Source organism: Dendrobates tinctorius, unplaced genomic scaffold (assembly GCF_039654945.1).
Source record: "Dendrobates tinctorius isolate UK_male_01 unplaced genomic scaffold, ASM3965494v1 ptg000232l, whole genome shotgun sequence".
NCBI classification, from domain to species: domain Eukaryota; kingdom Metazoa; phylum Chordata; class Amphibia; order Anura; family Dendrobatidae; genus Dendrobates; species Dendrobates tinctorius.
The window spans coordinates 16,282,255-16,300,775 of NW_027361899.1; the positions used below are offsets into that span (position 1 = coordinate 16,282,255).

Genomic DNA, 18,521 nt, shown 5'->3' on the forward strand with positions numbered 1-18,521 from the left:
AGACATGTGGAAATGGATATTCTAGAGCAGAATATGGATGTACCTGAGATTTTTCAGACACCTCTTTAAGGCTAATACAAGGTACTAGGTTTAGGGTGGGAGCATCCTGCCCTCCGGTCTTCTGGGACTCGACACATCGCTGTCTTTGTCTGATTATTCCTGATTTTGATAAGGATTCCACAGGGATTCTGGAAAACACACGAATGACATCATTAAAATGGTCACTGGACAATGGAGGAATCGCCGACACAGTCCCGAAAGAATCATCTATTCCATAATATTACAGATGAACCAACACCAAAAAAACCTATGTGATTGATGACTTCTGATCATCGGGGCCCGTAGAGTTCGACCTAATAATGATAATTTATTGCAAAGGAAAGACCCCAAAAATAATTTTTAATATCTCAAAGTATAATTTTTCCACGTCATGGCTCTAAATTTTCAGAATTGACATAAATGTAAAAGACAAAAAGGTGCTACATGCACCAGTCACTAGAGGGAGCAACTGCATATCGTATTGTTATTCAGTTCAATATATAATATTATGCACTAAGCTTTCCTTAGTGGCAAATACAAGCACTGAGCCACCCCTAGTGGGGGTTACAAGCACTGAGCTCCCCCTAGTGGGGGTTACAAGGATCAAGCTCCCCCTAGTGGGGGTTACAAGGATCAAGCTCTCTCTAGCAGCAGTTACAAGTGTTAAGTCCCCCTAGTAGCTGTTACAAGGACTTAGCCCCCACTAGTGATGGTTACAACCAGAAATCTCCCTCTAAAGCTGGCTACAAGCAGTAAGCTCCCTCTAATGGTGTATAAAAGCAGTAAGCTCCTTCTAGTGGTGTTTACAAGCAGTAAGCTCCCTCTAGTGGTGGTTACAAGCAATAAAATCCCTCTAGTGGTGGTTACAAGCAGTAGGATTTCTCTAGTGGTGGTTACAAGCAGTAAGCTCCCTCTAGCGATGGTTACAAGCAGTAAGCTCCCTCTAATGGTGGTTACAAGCAGTAAGATCCCTCTAGTGGTGGTTACAAGTAGTAAGCTCCCTCTAGTGGTGGTTACAAGTAGTAGGATCCCTTTAGTGGTGGTTACAAGCAGTAAGCTCCCTCTAGGGTGGTTACAAGCAGTAAGCTGCAAACCTCTGGAAAGAGAGGGCTCCTACGTGGGTATTCTCCTGCAAGGGATGGTTTCAGCCTTTCTTCCAGGAATGGGAGACAGGGGGAAGATTGAAGGATCTTCGCACACCGCATGGGCATCTCCCGGCTTATGTTACCCCGGTTCTGAAGATGATGCTCCGGTGGGATCTGGGAATGTGGGAGGTGAGGTCCCTCCCGAGGAAACTCCTCGACATGCGGGTCTTGCTTTCGCATTTTCAGAGTCCATTGGTCCTCAAGGACTGCCCAAGTCGGGATCTAGAGGTTGGGTTGAGTTTGTTAAATTCTAATAGGATCCCCAAGAAGTACTGGGACTTGACTTGGAGCTGCTTCCAAGGTAAGTTGTATGTGAGGGACAATCTGAAGTACAGGAGCTCCGAGGACAGGAATTGCCCCCGTGAGGTTTGTGCCAACATGCTGGAAAGCATGGAGCACTTCCTGCTTCATTGTCCCTTTAATACAGAGGTGTACAACAGGGTGGGAGCTTCCATTGGTTGGCCGCGGCTGGCTACTCTGTCCTATGCCGAGTGGGCCTATGGAGCGTTCGGAGACCTCGGGAGAAGGGACAGAGTCACTTTATTTATAGTCAGCGCAGTGGTCAGGTACTTCACGTGGAACGCACGAGTTTTAGTTTCGACGCAGAGTAAAATCCTCCGTGTAGACGAAGTTTATAGCAGCACCCTAGGTGCCCTGGTGAGGGTCCGTTCTCTGGAGTATGAAAGACTGGGTGACCGGAGGGCGGCCCATCTCTGGAGGGGTTTCTCCTTCGGGGTGCCTTAGTCCGTTAGTACTCCTATATCCTGGTGGTGGGCTGATGTCTTTTCACTCTAGAGTTTTGTTTTGAATTTCAGTCTCCTGAATAGAAGGTTTGCAAGCATCGAACTTGAGCCTTAAGTGGTGAGTACGTAGGTTATGTTCTGTAACGTTGGTTTATGTATATATTGTATATAGTGTAATGTATGTATTGTATATATTGTGTATAATAGAGGGTCTTAGTTAGGTTGGGTGGGGGGATTGGGGGGATGGGGGGTTTTCAACAGCGGTGATAAGAGACTGATCTGGCCTGGTCCAGGCCCCGCCTGGGGAAAAACTTTGGGGCCTGATCCTAGCTCGGAGAAATCCTGAACTTTGTGGCCAGAGCTGGATCAGAGGTGGTGGGATAGTTAGACTAGATGTGTGTTTTATATATAGTGTTAAAAAAAAAAAAAAATATATAAATTTTGTTAATTTTGTATACTATGTTTGTAATTAGGTTTGTCGTAAGTGTGAATGTGGCGGTGTAAGGGGGAGTCTGTGAGGTAAGGCAGTGGGACCAGAGGGTATTAGGTGTGTTCTGGTGTCTTGTACAATATTCGGACTGGTGTCATATGTTTATATTGTATATAGTGTATATAGTATTGTATATAGGACGGTGTAAATGTAGTTCAGGGTTGTATATAATAGTGTGAATGGAGCTGGGTCGGGGGTTTTACATGATTTTATTTATTTATTATTTTAAGGGGGTACTGGTGTAATTATTGTAATTTTGTTCTTTTTTCGTTTTGTTTTTTTAGTTTTTTTTTTTTTTTTTGTTTCTTTAATTTAATTTTCTTTTCCCGTTTTGTAGGTCGAGAATTTCCTTATTGTTTCCATTTCTGGTTTATTTCTTTGTGTTTGTGTCTGATTTTGTCATATTGTTTTTGATTGGAGTTTTTGTTCTATGTTTGTTCTGTTGTGTTTTATTTTGTAACGTCGTGAAGGATTTTATAATAATAAAAAAGACCTACAAGCAGTAAGCTCCCTCTAGTGGTAGTTACAAGCAGTAAAATCCCTCTAGCGGTGGTTACAAGTAGTAGGATCCCTCTAATGGTGGTTACAAGCAGTAAAATCCCTCTAGTGGTGGGTACAAGTAGTAGGATCCCTCTAGTGGTGGTTACAAGCAGTAAGATCCCTCTAGTAGTGGTTACAAGTAGTAGGATCTCTCTAGTGGTGGTTACAAGCAGTAAGATTCCTCTAGTGATGGTTACAAGCAGTAAGATCTCTCTAGTGGTGGTTACAAGTAGTAGGATCCCTCTAATGGTGGTTACAAGCAGTAAAATCCCTCTAGTGGTGGGTACAAGTAGTAGGATCCCTCTAGTGGTGGTTACAAGCAGTAAGATCCCTCTAGTAGTGGTTAAAAGTAGTAGGATCTCTCTAGTGGTGGTTACAAGCAGTAAGATCCCTCTAGTGGTGGTAAAAAGCAGTAAGCTCCCTCTAGTGGTGGTTACAAGCAGTAAGCTCCCTCTAGTAGTGGTTACAAGCAGTAAGCTCCCTCTAGTGGTGGTTACAAGCAGTAAGATCCCTCTAGTGGTGGTTAAAAGCAGTAAGATCCCTCTAGTAGCAGTTACAAGCAGTAAGTTCCCTCTAGTGGTGGTTTCAAGCAGTAAGCTCCCTCTAGTGGTGGTTACAAGCAGTAAGCTTCACCTAGTGGTGGTTACAAGCAGTAAACTCCCTCTAGTGGTGGTTACAAGCAGTAAGCTCCCTCTAGTGGTGGTTACAAGCAGTAAGATCCCTCTTGTGGTTGTTACAAGCAGTAAGATCCCTCTAGTGGTGGTTACAAGCAGTAAGTTCCCTCTATTGGTGGTTACAAACAGTAAGCTCTCTCTAGTGGTGGTTACAAGTCGAGTTGAGCGAATTTGCTTGGGTCCCTGCTTATTCAGCAAGTTATAGCGCTTACCAAATAAGATGCAGAGGGAACCCAGCTTCCTGGATCTCGCCGACTGATCAGCTGATTGGCTCCACAGCTGCATGTGTCGTGGCTGTGTGACAGTCATGACACATGCATGGAGAGCCTGTTTGTTGGCCTCTCTATGCATGTGTCATGTGGCACATGCAGCTGCAGAGCTGAACCACTGATCACCCGGCGCGATCCACGAAACCGGGTTCCCTCTGCATCTTATTTGGTAAGCGCTATAACTTGCCGCATAAGCAGGGACCAAAGCAAATTCGCTCAACTCTAGATACAAGCAGTAAGCTCCCTCTAGTGGTGGTTACAAGCAGTAAAATCCCTCTAGTGGTGGTTACAAGCAGTAAGATCCCTCTAGTGGTGGTTTTAAAAGCAGCAAGTTCCCTCTAGTGGTGGTTACAAGCAGTAAGATCCCTCTAGTGGTGGTTACAAGCAGTAATCTCCCTCTAGTGGTGGTTACAAGTAGTAGGATCCCTCTAGTGGTGGTTACAAGCAGTAAGATCCCTCTAGTGGTGGTTACAAGCAGTAAGATCTCTCTAGTGGTGGTTACAAGTAGTAGGATCCCTCTAGTGGTGGTTACAAGCAGTAAGATCCCTCTAGTGGTGGTTACAAGCAGTAATCTCCCTCTATTGGTGATTATAAGTAGTAGGATCCCTCTAGTGGTGGTTACAAGCAGTAAGCTCCCTCTAGTGGTGGTTACAAGCAGTAAGATCCCTCTAGTGGTGGTTAAAAGCAGCAAGTTCCCTCTAGTGGTGGTTACAAGCAGTAAGATCCCTCTAGTGGTGGTTACAAGCAGTAATCTCCCTCTAGTGGTGGTTACAAGTAGTAAGATCCCTCTAGTGGTGGTTACAAGCAGTAAGATCCCTCTAGTGGTGGTTACAAGCAGTAATCTCCCTCTAGTGGTGGTTACAAGGAGTAAGCTCCCTCTAGTGGTGGTTACAAGCAGTAAGCTCCCTCTAGTGGTGGTTACAAGCAGTAAGCTCCCTCTAGTGGTGGTTACAAGCAGTAAGCTCCCTCTAGTGGTGGTTACAAGCAGTAAGATCTCTATAGTGGTGGTTACAAGCAGTAATCTCCCTCTAGTGGTGGGTACAAGTACTAGGATCCCTCTAGTGGTGGTTACAAGCAGTAAGTTCCCTCTATTGGTGGTTACAAACAGTAAGCTCCCTCTAGTGGTGGTTACAAGCAGTAAGATCCCTCTTGTGGTTGTTACAAGCAGTAAGATCCCTCTAGTGGTGGTTACAAGCAGTAAGTTCCCTCTATTGGTGGTTACAAACAGTAAGCTCTCTCTAGTGGTGGTTACAAGTAGAGTTGAGCGAATTTGCTTGGGTCCCTGCTTATTCAGCAAGTTATAGCGCTTACCAAATAAGATGCAGAGGGAACCCAGCTTCCTGGATCTCGCCGGCTGATCAGCTGATTGGCTCCACAGCTGCATGTGTCGTGGCTGTGTGACAGTCATGACACATGCATGGAGAGCCTGTTTGTTGGCCTCTCTATGCATGTGTCATGTGGCACATGCAGCTGCAGAGCTGAACCACTGATCACCCGGCGCGATCCACGAAACTGGGTTCCCTCTGCATCTTATTTGGTAAGCGCTATAACTTGCCGCATAAGCAGGGACCAAAGCAAATTCGCTCAACTCTAGATACAAGCAGTAAGCTCCCTCTAGTGGTGGTTACAAGCAGTAAAATCCCTCTAGTGGTGGTTACAAGCAGTAAGATCCCTCTAGTGGTGGTTTTAAAAGCAGCAAGTTCCCTCTAGTGGTGGTTACAAGCAGTAAGATCCCTCTAGTGGTGGTTACAAGCAGTAATCTCCCTCTAGTGGTGGTTACAAGTAGTAGGATCCCTCTAGTGGTGGTTACAAGCAGTAAGATCCCTCTAGTGGTGGTTACAAGTAGTAGGATCCCTCTAGTGGTGGTTACAAGCAGTAAGATCCCTCTAGTGGTGGTTACAAGCAGTAATCTCCCTCTAGTGGTGATTATAAGTAGTAGGATCCCTCTAGTCGTGGTTACAAGCAGTAAGCTCCCTCTAGTGGTGGTTACAAGCAGTAAGATCCCTCTAGTGGTGGTTAAAAGCAGCAAGTTCCCTCTAGTGGTGGTTACAAGCAGTAAGATCCCTCTAGTGGTGGTTACAAGCAGTAATCTCCCTCTAGTGGTGGTTACAAGTAGTAAGATCCCTCTAGTGGTGGTTACAAGCAGTAAGATCCCTCTAGTGGTGGTTAAAAGCAGTAAGCTCCCTCTAGTGGTGGTTACAAGCAGTAAGCTCCCTCTAGTGGTGGTTACAAGCAGTAAGATCCCTCTAGTAGTGGTTAAAAGCAGTAAGCTCCCTCTAGTGGTGGTTACAAGCAGTAAGCTCCCTCTAGTGGTGGTTACAAGCAGTAAGCTCCCTCTAGTAGTGGTTACAAGCAGTAAGTTCCCTCTAGTGGTGGTTACAAGCAGTAAGCTCCCTCTAGTGGTGGTTACAAGCAGTAAAATCCCTCTAGTGGTGGTTACAAGCAGTAAGATCCCTCTAGTAGCAGTTACAACCAGTAAGTTCCCTCTAGTGGTGGTTTCAAGCAGTAAGCTCCCTCTAGTGGTGGTTACAAGCAGTAAGCTCCCTCTAGTGGTGCTTACAAGCAGTAAGCTTCATCTATTGGTGGTTACAAGCAGTAAGCTCCCTCTAGTGGTGGTAACAAGCAGTAAGCTCCCTCTAGTGGTGGTTACAAGCAGTAAGCTCCCTCTAGTGGTGGTTACAAGCAGTAAGATCCCTCTAGTGGTGGTTACAAGCAGTAAGATCCCTCTAGTAGCAGTTACAAGCAGTAAGTGCCCTCTAGTGGTGGTTTCAAGCAGTAAGCTCCCTCTAGTGGTGGTTTCAAGCAGTAAGCTCCCTCTAGTGGTGGTTACAAGCAGTAAGCTCCCTCTAGTGGTGGTTACAAGCAGTAAGCTTCATCTAGTGGTGGTTACAAGCAGTAAGATCCCTCTAGTGGTGGTTACAAGCAGTAAGCTCCCTCTAGTGGTGGTTACAAGCAGTAAGCTCCCTCTAGTGGTGGTTACAAGTAGAGTTGAGCGAATTTGCTTGGGTCCCTGCTTATTCAGCAAGTTATAGCGCTTACCAAATAAGATGCAGAGGGAACCCAGCTTCCTGGATCTCGCCGGCTGATCAGGTGATTGGCTCCACAGCTGCATGTGTTGTGGCTGTGTGACAGTCATGACACATGCATGGAGAGCCTGTTTGTTGGCCTCTCTATGCATGTGTCATGCGGCACATGCAGCTGCAGAGCCGAACCACTGATCAGCTGGCGCGATCCACGAAACCGGGTTCCCTCTGCATCTTATTTGGTAAGCGCTATAACTTGCCGAATAAGCAGGGACCCAAGCAAATTCGCTCAACTCTAGTTACAAACAGTAAGCTCCCTCTACTGGAAGTTACAAGCAGAAGCAGACAGCTCCTTTTAGTAGCGGTTACAAGAGTTAAGTCCTCCTAGTAGCAGCTGCAAACACTGAGTTCTCCCTAGTAGCGGTTAAAAGCACTGAGCTCCCCCTAGTGGTGTTTACAAGCACTTTGTTCTCCCTAGCGGTGGTTACAAGCACTGAGCTCCCCCTACTGGTGGTTGCAAGTAGTAAGTTCCTCCTCTAGTGGCAGTTACAAACACAAAGCACCCCCTAGTGGTTGCTGCAAGCTCTGAGCTCCCCCTAGTGGTTGTTACTGTGAAAGTAATCCACCTTGCATACATGGTATATTTGTGATCACTTCCCCCAACACCCGCAGTGTCGCTACCCAGGACATTTGTATTGCACTTCAATAAACAAGGTTGATCATTATATATATATAAAAAATCATGTACATTTTTATCAAAATAACTCACTGGAGTTCTGGATACACGTTCTCCAAATACCACTTGAACGGTCGGCATTTTAAGCTCCGTCGCAGGGACAATCTCTTCTGAATGCTGCAAAAGAGAGAAAACTCAATGAACCATTGATTATTCTCTGAGAATAATCTACTCTAGTCCCATCCAAAGCTGCATCTGAGCAATTCTTCCCACAGATCCTGCACTGATACCAAGGGATAATCTACTCTAGTCCCATCCAAAGCTGCATCTGAGCAATTCTTCCCACAGATCCTGCACTAATCCCAGGGAATAATCTACTCTAGTTACATCCAAAGCTCCAGAATTCTGCGTGCCGCTCTAGATGTGACACCCAAGGTGACAAAGGCCTGTAATGGCCTCCATATTGCATGCCACCCATCTACATGATGCTAGAGACTTCTAAATATAATTTAGAGTATTGAGGGAAATATAATTTATATTGTGGTTTCACAAGTAACGTTGTGATAAAAATTCTGAATATTTTTTTTTATCGATTGTATTCGGGGTATGAATGCAGCCTAATCACCTGCAGGTATATACATTTGTACATTTTATACCCATGAAGAATTTTACTTGACTGATCCTGGAGCAGTGAAAGCTTTAGCACCAGCTGCCTGACACCAGAAGCGCACGACACCGAGGCCGTGTTCACATGGAGTTTGTGAGAGGTTTACAAATCTGCAGTATTCTTATAGAAACCCCTTGAGGAAATGTTCCTGTTTTGTGCAGATTTTTATTTCCTGAAGTGGTTTGGAAAAGGTTTTGAAGTTTTCCTCCGATGATCTTGGCAGCCTTTTGATTGGACAGTGGCTAATATGGACTAGATTCCTTCCTTCAGGATCTGCTTTGTAGAAGAGATAAGCACTTTCTTTTTCACTTCCAGGTGATTTTCAAGACCTCGAAAGGAAAAAAAGCTCAAGAAAAATCTGCATACAGGCAACAAAGTTGATTTGCAATAGAAATGAACAGGAAGAGTTTTCCAATATTTTTTTAAGCAGTTTTTAAAGAGTTTTTCCTGAGCAGATCTTCCCCAAAATCCTCCTCAAAGGATCGTTTGGAAGAAAAAAGAAGGACAATGTCACTTCATTGAAAAAAAAGTTCTCTAAACATGGCACTGTCCAAATCAAAAGATTGGAAAAATCTTTGCATGGAAAAAAAAACTATTTCAAAGCTTTTCAGGAAATGAAAACTTTTTCGAAAACTGTCCAAAAAGGAGCATTAAACACCTCAAATGCTGGTGTGCACAGAGCCTTATACTGTTGGAATCTCTGCTTGTCAAGGCTTTACTGCAGGGCAATAAGGCAGGGAGCGATCACAAAGCCACAGGGCAATAAGGCAGGGAGCGATCACAAAGCCACAGGGGAACAAGGCAGGGAGCGATCACAAAGCCTCTGGGGAATAAGGCAGGGAGCGATCACAAAGTCTCTGGGGAATAATGCAGGGAGTGATCACAAAGCCTCTGGGGAATGAGGCAGGGAGCCATCACAAAGCCTCTGGGGAATAAGGCAGGGAGCGATCACAAAGCCTCCGGGGAATAAGGCAGGGAGTGATCACAAAGTCTCCTGGGAATAAGGCAGGGAGTGATCACAAAGCCTCCAGGGAATAAGGCAGGGAGCGATCACAAAGCCTCTGGGGAATGAGGCAGGGAGCCATCACAAAGTCTCTGGGGAATAATGCAGGGAGTGATCACAAAGCCTCTGGGGAATGAGGCAGGGAGCCATCACAAAGCCTCTGGGGAATAAGGCAGGGAGCGATCACAAAGCCTCCGGGGAATAAGGCAGGGAGTGATCACAAAGTCTCCTGGGAATAAGGCAGGGAGTGATCACAAAGCCTCCGGGGAATAAGGCAAGGAGAGATCACAAAGCCTCTGGGGAATGAGGCAGGGAGCCATCACAAAGTCTCTGGGGAATAATGCAGGGAGTGATCACAAAGCCTCTGGGGAATGAGGCAGGGAGCCATCACAAAGCCTCTGGGGAATAAGGCAGGGAGCGATCACAAAGCCTCCGGGGAATAAGGCAGGGAGTGATCACAAAGTCTCCTGGGAATAAGGCAGGGAGTGATCACAAAGCCTCCGGGGAATAAGGCAGGGAGCGATCACAAAGCCTCTGGGGAATAAGGCAGGGAGTGATCACAAAGTCTCCTGGGAATAAGGCAGGGAGTGATCACAAAGCCTCTGGGGAATAAGGCAGGGAGTGATCACAAAGTCTCCTGGGAATAAGGCAGGGAGCGATCACAAAGTCTCCGGGGAATGAGGAAGGGAGTGATCACAAAGCCTCTGGGGAATAAGGCAGGGAGCGATCACAAAGCCTCCGGGGAATAAGGCAGGGAGTGATCACAAAGTCTCCTGGGAATAAGGCAGGGAGTGATCACAAAGCCTCCGGGGAATAAGGCAGGGAGCGATCACAAAGCCTCTGGGGAATAAGGCAGGGAGTGATCACAAAGTCTCCTGGGAATAAGGCAGGGAGCGATCACAAAGCCTCTGGGGAATAAGGCAGGGAGTGATCACAAAGTCTCCTGGGAATAAGGCAGGGAGCGATCACAAAGTCTCCGGGGAATGAGGAAGGGAGTGATCACAAAGCCTCTGGGGAATGAGGAAGGGAGCCATCACAAAGCCTCTAGGGAATGAGGTAGGGAGCGATCACAAAGCCTCCAGGGAATAAGGCAGGGAGCGATCACAAAGCCTCCGGGTAATAAGGCAGGGAGTGATCACAAAGTCTCTTGGGAATAAGGCAGGGAACGATCAAAAAGCCTCCAGGGAATAAGGCAGGGAGTGATCACAAAGCCTCCGGGGAATAAGGCAGGGAGTGATCACAAAGCCTCCGGGGAATAAGGCAGGGAGTGATCACAAAGCCTCCGGGGAATAAGGCAGGAAGCGATCACAAAGCCTCCGGGGAATAAGGCAGGGAGTGATCACAAAGCCTCCGGGGAATAAGGCAGGGAGTGATCACAAAGCCTCCGGGGAATAAGGCAGGGAGTGATCACAAAGCCTCCAGGGAATAAGGCAGGGAGTGATCACAAAGCCTCTGGGGAATAAGGCAGGGAGCGATCAAAAAGCCTCCGGGAAATAAGGCAGGAAGCGATCACAAAGCCTACACCTGCAGACCCCAGACCAGACTATCCCCAAAAATACAGACCCCAGACCAGACTATTCTCAAAAATACAGACCTCAAGACCAGACTATCCCCAAAATTACAGATCCCAGACTATCTCTAAAAGAGACCTCCGAACAATTTCCACAGTGAGAAGCATCACAGGAATGGGGGGCGGAGAGAGTAGAGAGGGCACCTGGCAGATCTCCACTCTTTCTTTTTCTGGCCATGCAGGGGGGTCAGTCTGGGTCAGGGTCACCAGGAGAGGGTCCTTAGTGTGTATCGTGCCCTCTCCCCCTGTACGGCCCTGGCATTCTCCTGTATGATGAGGCCCATGCGCACAGACACAAGCTGGGAAGAATCCGGCGTACTCGGAGGGGCCATAATTCACAGATAATTGGATTTTCGGTCTTACTTATGGGATCGGGCGCTCGGTCTCAAATTATTACCTGTACAATATCTGCACAATTAAATCATATAATGCTGAAAATGGGAAATATTTATCTCCAGGCCCGGGCTAAACATCCGGCACAGCTGCACAGCGAGGCACTGCGTCTCACCGGCCGGCAGATAATAGCTATAAACCTGTGTAGTATGTATGAAATGGAATAATGGTGTAATTCACAGCTGTATAATGCCGCACACGGTGTCCACACTGCTCAATATCCCAGCGAATACACATTACAAGACTGACTATTTTTTTATACTTTATCCCATTTCCATTCCATCCTCTGGAGGGGAGACGTACTCGCCGTATGGTCTTCCTTGAGCAGCCGGCCTCGCTGCATAGTAATGGTTTTTATATTCATCCATCCATACTTCAGCTGTGCGCTTGGTGTTCCTGAAGAGTGACAGGAAAAAGCAAGAAGTTATTGAGTTGTGCGCACCATGTTTGCTTTTCGGAGATAGGGACGTGAGTGCAAGGAGAATAAAGGCCACCATCCCCCTCTACCGTATGTTCTAGAAGGATCCAGGGGCTGAGAAAGTAATAATAGCGATAATATATATGAAAAGTAACAATATAGTCATCTTTAATAGGTAATAAGGTAAAGTTACAACTTTTAAAATTAAATATATAATTACTGTCATAGAGAAAAATTGTAAAATGCATAAAGAAATCTCCGGAGGTATGACCTCCTGCGATGAACAGGTAATTACAACAGGAGATCTGCTAAGAGCCAGCTACAAAGTCTAGGATTCGCATACTCGGTGGTGGTGAAGTACAATTCTTGAGGCAAGGGCTTCCACTGCACAAAAATATTGTCTCAGACACTATGGAGCAAGTGGTCAGTGATGAATATTGAGGTCTGCATCGATACAATATTTATTAAAGATATATTTTCAATGTTATGACAAAGTGATGTACATAACGTATACACTCACATCACGGTAAGTCCATTCCAACTACTGAAACTTAATAACGTTAAGGTGGATGATGCTATCCATGTCATGTTTCATCTCCATGAAAATATAAAATTGTCATAGGAATCAGGACAACAGTATCTCTCATGTGGGACCTCCAGGGGCGAAGATATTCCTGATAGTTGGGGATCTCATAATTTTCTAGAACATCCCATGACCAGCCCCCTATATGAACCCACTAAGGGAAAGAATGTGGACAAAACCTAGATCTAATGAAAATCAGAGCTTGGGTTTTTGTTATTTGTCAGTTCTTGAAGACACAGTGTTCTGTGGTTTTGTCCATCGCTCTAAAGAGTGCTTCACTCCGCTAACCCCCATTTCTGTGACACAGGTTTAGCCCTTTTTCTTTTATTGTCCCTTTTATTTAATGTGATTGGGTATACTGTATTGTTTCATTGCCAATTTGTAACATTATGGTATATTGTTTTATAAACACTGTAAACTTTTCCAGATTAAATATATAATATTTAATAGCTCCATTCCTCTTGCTCTGTAAACCGCACTCCTGAAGCCATATGCTATCTAAAAGGGTGTCCCATCAGCCTGCATAAGCGATTGGTGGTGGCAGCTATTAGTTCCTTTTGTTATTGTGGAGATGCCAGTAATTGAATCAGGGCACATACATATATATATATATATTCCATGAATTGTAACCGGAGGTGTATATATTACATGCTCACTGTTGGATTCCAAATAACCCGCCTATTGGAGAAAAAAAGCCACGGTCTCGTCCATTACTTATCGATCAATTGCATAATTGCCCCGACAATTACTAAAATACAAGAATATATACAAGAATACAACTACTATAATACTGCTTCCTATGTACAAGAATATAGCTACTATAATACTGCCCCCTATGTACAAGAATATAACTACTATAATACTGCCCCTATGTACAAGAATAAAACTACTATAATACTGCCCCTATGTACAAGAATATAACTACTATAATACTGCCCCTATGTACAAGAATATAACTACTATAATACTGCTCCTATATACAAGAATATAACTACTATAATACTGCTCCTATGTACAAGAATATAGCTACTATAATACTGCTTCCTATGTACAAGAATATAGCTACTATAATACTGCCCCCTATGTACAAGAATATAACTACTATAATACTGCCCCTATGTACAAGAATAAAACTACTATAATACTGCCTCTATGTACAAGAATATAACTACTATAATACTGCCCCCTATGCACAAGAATATAACTACTATAATACTGCTCCTATATACAAGAATATAACTACTATAATACTGCCCCTATGTACAAGAATATAACTACTATAATACTGCTCCTATATACAAGAATATAACTACTATAATACTGCTCCTATGTACAAGAATATAACTACTATAATACTGCTTCCTATGTACAAGAATATAGCTACTATAATACTGCCCCCTATGTACAAGAATATAACTACTATAATACTGCCCCTATGTACAAGAAAAAAACTACTATAATACTGCCTCTATGTACAAGAATATAACTACTATAATACTGCCCCCTATGCACAAGAATATAACTACTATAATACTGCTCCTATATACAAGAATATAACTACTATAATACTGCTCCTATGTACAAGAATATAACTACTATAATACTGCTCCTATATACAATAATATAACTACTATAATACTGCCCCTATGTACAAGAATATAACTACTATAATACTGCCCCTATGTACAAGAATATAACTACTATAATACTGCCCCTATGTACAAGAATATAACTACTATAATACTGCTCCTATGTACAAGAATATAGCTACTATAATACTGCTCCTATGTACAAGAATATAACTACTATAATACTGCTCCTATGTACAAGAATATAACTACTATAATACTGCTCCTATGTACAAGAATATAACTACTATAATACTGCCCCTATGTACAAGAATATAACTACTATAATACTGCTCCTATGTACAAGAATATAGCTACTATAATACTGCTCCTATGTACAAGAATATAACTACTATAATACTGCCCCTATGTACAAGAATATAACTACTATAATACTGCTCCTATGTACAAGAATATAACTACTATAATACTGCTCCTATGTACAAGAATATAACTACTATAATACTGCCCCTATGTACAAGAATATAACTACTATAATACTGCAGCTATGTACAAGAATATAACTACTATAATACTGCCCCTATGTACAAGAATATAACTACTATAATACTGCTCCTATGTACAAGAATATAACTACTATAATACTGCCCCTATGTACAAGAATATAACTACTATAATACTGCCCCTATGTACAAGAATATAACTACTATAATACTGCCCCTATGTACAAGAATATAACTACTATAATACTGCTCCTATGTACAAGAATATAACTACTATAATACTGCCCCTATGTACAAGAATATAACTACTATAATACTGCTCCTATGTACAAGAATATAACTACTATAATACTGCCCCTATGTACAAGAATATAACTACTATAATACTGCAGCTATGTACAAGAATATAACTACTATAATACTGCCCCTATATACAAGAATATAACTACTATAATACTGCTCCTATGTACAAGAATATAACTACTATAATACTGCCCCTATGTACAAGAATATAACTACTATAATACTGCAGCTATGTACAAGAATATAACTACTATAATACTGCCCCTATGTACAAGAATATAACTACTATAATACTGCTCCTATGTACAAGAATATAACTACTATAATACTGCTCCTATGTACAAGAATATAACTACTATAATACTGCTCCTATGTACAAGAATATAACTACTATAATACTGCTCCTATGTACAAGAATATAACTACTATTATACTGCCCCATAAGCTCTGGTTTTGTGATGATGGGTGTTATACTCATGACTGGTGCCATTTTTTGTAGCTTTTGTTAATCAGTGACACAATCACGGCAGAACTTAGTAGGAATCTAGGAGCAGGGATGTAGATGAGCATTTCTTCATTACTCATGCAGCTTCTGTTCCCTTCTCAGACATTAATTATCAGATGCAGTAAAGCCTCAGATCGCCGGCTCTGGTGACTACTTCATCATTAATACTCTGTGATCCCTCTGCTATGAGCCTCTGCAGGGGAGTGAAGACATCGATATGGTTGATATATGAACTGGAGTGTATTTGTTTTCAATATTTTTGGCCTGTAAAGTTCTATATTGTAAACTAATGCTGCAGAATTATCGGATTTTACAGTCTGGTACAATGTTTTAGCACATTTTACAATTTGATAAAGTTTTAAAAAAACTTTGAAAAGTCTTGAAATCCAACTTCCAACTTTTTTTTTCTCTATTTACACTTAAAGAAAAGGTAAACTTCTCCTGATTGTGACCTGAGATATGGGGATTTTGTAGGTTTTAAATGCTCGACACGTAACGAAAAGCCGAGATCTCACAGCCCTCCGTACTCTAGAATAGATCTGCTTTGGATGTGAACGGAGGAGATAAGATCCATTTTTCCTATGTTCATTCTGACTTCCGTCCTTCGTCTAATTGAACGCCTATTCCTAAAAATTATTTACTTTTTTCGTCTTATTTAGATATAAAACGATCCATAGGAGCTTTGTGTTCCTGATACAGAGCTCCAAATCTCCTGCATATATAAGCTGCGCGCTGGAGCTGCCACTAGACGGAGCTGTTGAGCAGGCGCAGATTTGAGCTGAAATTTGTGCCAATATTTTTCCTTTTTTGTTTTTCCTTCCCCTTCTTCCAAAACCATAACTTTTTTATTTTTCCATCACCATAGCCGTATTAGGGTTTGTATTCAACTTTGGAATGCCACCAATCGTCCTACCATATAGTGCACTAGAAAATGGAAAAAAAATTCCAAATGCGATGAAATTGCAAAAAAAAAGGGCAATACTACAATAGTTTTTTTGGGATTTTTATTTACCATGTTCACTATACGGTAAAACTGACCAGATAATACGATTCTTCAGGTCAGTATAGGGTAGATACGATGTTTTGATTGCCTGTTATTGCACTTTATTGCAATGGCCCCCAAAAATGTAATTTTGGCTATATTCCTCAGGGTGAGAACTATATACCCAGACTGAGGACTATATACCCTCGGCTGAGGACTATGTACCCTCGGCTGAGGACTATATACCCCAGGTTGAGGACTATATACCCCGGGCTGAGGACTAGATACCTTGTGGTGAGGACTATGTATCCCGGGCTGAGTTCTATATACCCCTGGCTGAGGACTATATACCCTCGGCTGAGGACTATATACACTGGGCTGAGGACTATATACCCCGGCCTGAGGACTATATACCCTCAGCTGAGGACTATATACCCCGGGATGAGGACTATATACCCTCGGCTGAGGACTATGTACCCTTGGCTGAGGACTATGTACCCTGGCATGAGGACTATATGCCCTGGGCTGAGGACTATATACCCTCGGCTGAGGATTGTGTACCCTTGGCTGAGGACTATATACCCTGGCATGAGGACTATATGCCCTGGGCTGAGGACTATATACCCTCAGCTGAGGACTATATACCCTCAGCTGAGGACTATATACCCTCAGCTGAGGACTATATACCCCGGGCTGAGGACTATATACCCCGGCATGAGGACTATATACCCTCAGCTGAGGACTATATACCCTCAGCTGAGGACTATATACCCCAGGCTGAGGACTATATACCCCTGGTTGAGGATTATATACCCCGGGCTGAGGACTAGATACCTTGTGGTGAGGACTATATACCCCGGGCTAAGTTATATATACCCCTGGCTGAGAACTATATACCCTCGGCTGAGGACTATATACCCCGGGCTGAGGACTATATACCCTGGCCTGAGGACTATATACCCCGGGCTGAGGACTATATATCCCGGGCTGAGGACTATATACCCCAGGTTGAGGACTATATACCCCAGGTTGAGGACTATATACCCCGGGCTGAGGACTAGATACCTTGTGGTGAGGACTATGTATCCCGGGCTGAGTTCTATATACCCCTGGCTGAGGACTATATACCCTCGGCTGAGGACTATATACACTGGGCTGAGGACTATATACCCCGGCCTGAGGACTATATACCCCGGCCTGAGGACTATATACCCCGGCCTGAGGACTATATACCCCGGCCTGAGGACTATATACCCCGGCCTGAGGACTATATACTCCGGGCTGAGGACTATATACTCCGGGCTGAGGACTATATACTCCGGGCTGAGGACTATATACCCCAGGCTGAGGACTATATACCCCTGTCTGAGGACTATATACCCCTGGCTGAGGACTATGTACCCTGGGCTGAGGACTATATACCCCTGTCTGAGGACTATATACCCCTGTCTGAGGACTATATACCCCTGTCTGAGGACTATATACCCCTGGCTGTGGACTATGTACCCTGGGCTGAGGACTATATACCCTGGCTGAGGACTATATACCCCTGGCTGAGGACTATATACCCCTGGCTGAGGACTATGTACCCTGGGCTGAGGACTATATACCCCTGGCTGTGGACTATGTACCCTGGGCTGAGGACTATATACCCTGGCTGAGGACTATATACCCCGGGCTGAGGACTATATACCCTGGCCTGAGGACTATATACCCCGGGCTGAGGACTATATATCCCGGGCTGAGGACTATATACCCCAGGTTGAGGACTATATACCCCAGGTTGAGGACTATATACCCTCGGCTGAGGACTATATACACTGGGCTGAGGACTATATACCCCGGCCTGAGGACTATATACCCCGGCCTGAGGACTATATACCCCGGCCTGAGGACTATATACCCCGGCCTGAGGACTATATACTCCGGGCTGAGGACTATATACTCCGGGCTGAGGACTATATACTCCGGGCTGAGGACTATATACCCCAGGCTGAGGACTATATACCCCTGTCTGAGGACTATATACCCCTGGCTGAGGACTATGTACCCTGGGCTGAGGACTATATACCCCTGTCTGAGGACTATATACCCCTGGCTGTGGACTATGTACCCTGGGCTGAGGACTATATACCCTGGCTGAGGACTATATACCCCTGGCTGAGGACTATGTACCCTGGGCTGAGGACTATATACCCCTGGCTGTGGACTATGTACCCTGGGCTGAGGACTATATACCCTGGCTGAGGACTATATACCCCTGTCTGAGGACTATATACCCCTGGCTGTGGACTATGTACCCTGGGCTGAGGACTATATACCCTGGCTGAGGACTATGTACCCTGGGCTGAGGACTATATACCCCTGGCTGTGGACTATATACCCCTGGCTGTGGACTATGTACCC

General features: G+C 44.1%; 1 protein-coding gene across 1 annotated transcript in view; it reads right to left on the minus strand.

Annotated features, from left to right (window-relative positions):
- GALNT14 (polypeptide N-acetylgalactosaminyltransferase 14) overlaps nucleotides 1–18,521 on the minus strand; it is a 531,963-nt gene that overhangs the window by 21,448 nt on the left and 491,994 nt on the right. Inside the window, exons 11-13 of the mRNA XM_073556362.1 lie at nucleotides 11,536–11,628; nucleotides 7,693–7,776; nucleotides 44–188 (exon numbers count right to left, since the gene is read on the minus strand). Of these exons, the coding sequence (XP_073412463.1) occupies nucleotides 44–188; nucleotides 7,693–7,776; nucleotides 11,536–11,628 (322 nt within the window). The remainder of the gene's footprint in view (nucleotides 1–43; nucleotides 189–7,692; nucleotides 7,777–11,535; nucleotides 11,629–18,521) is intronic.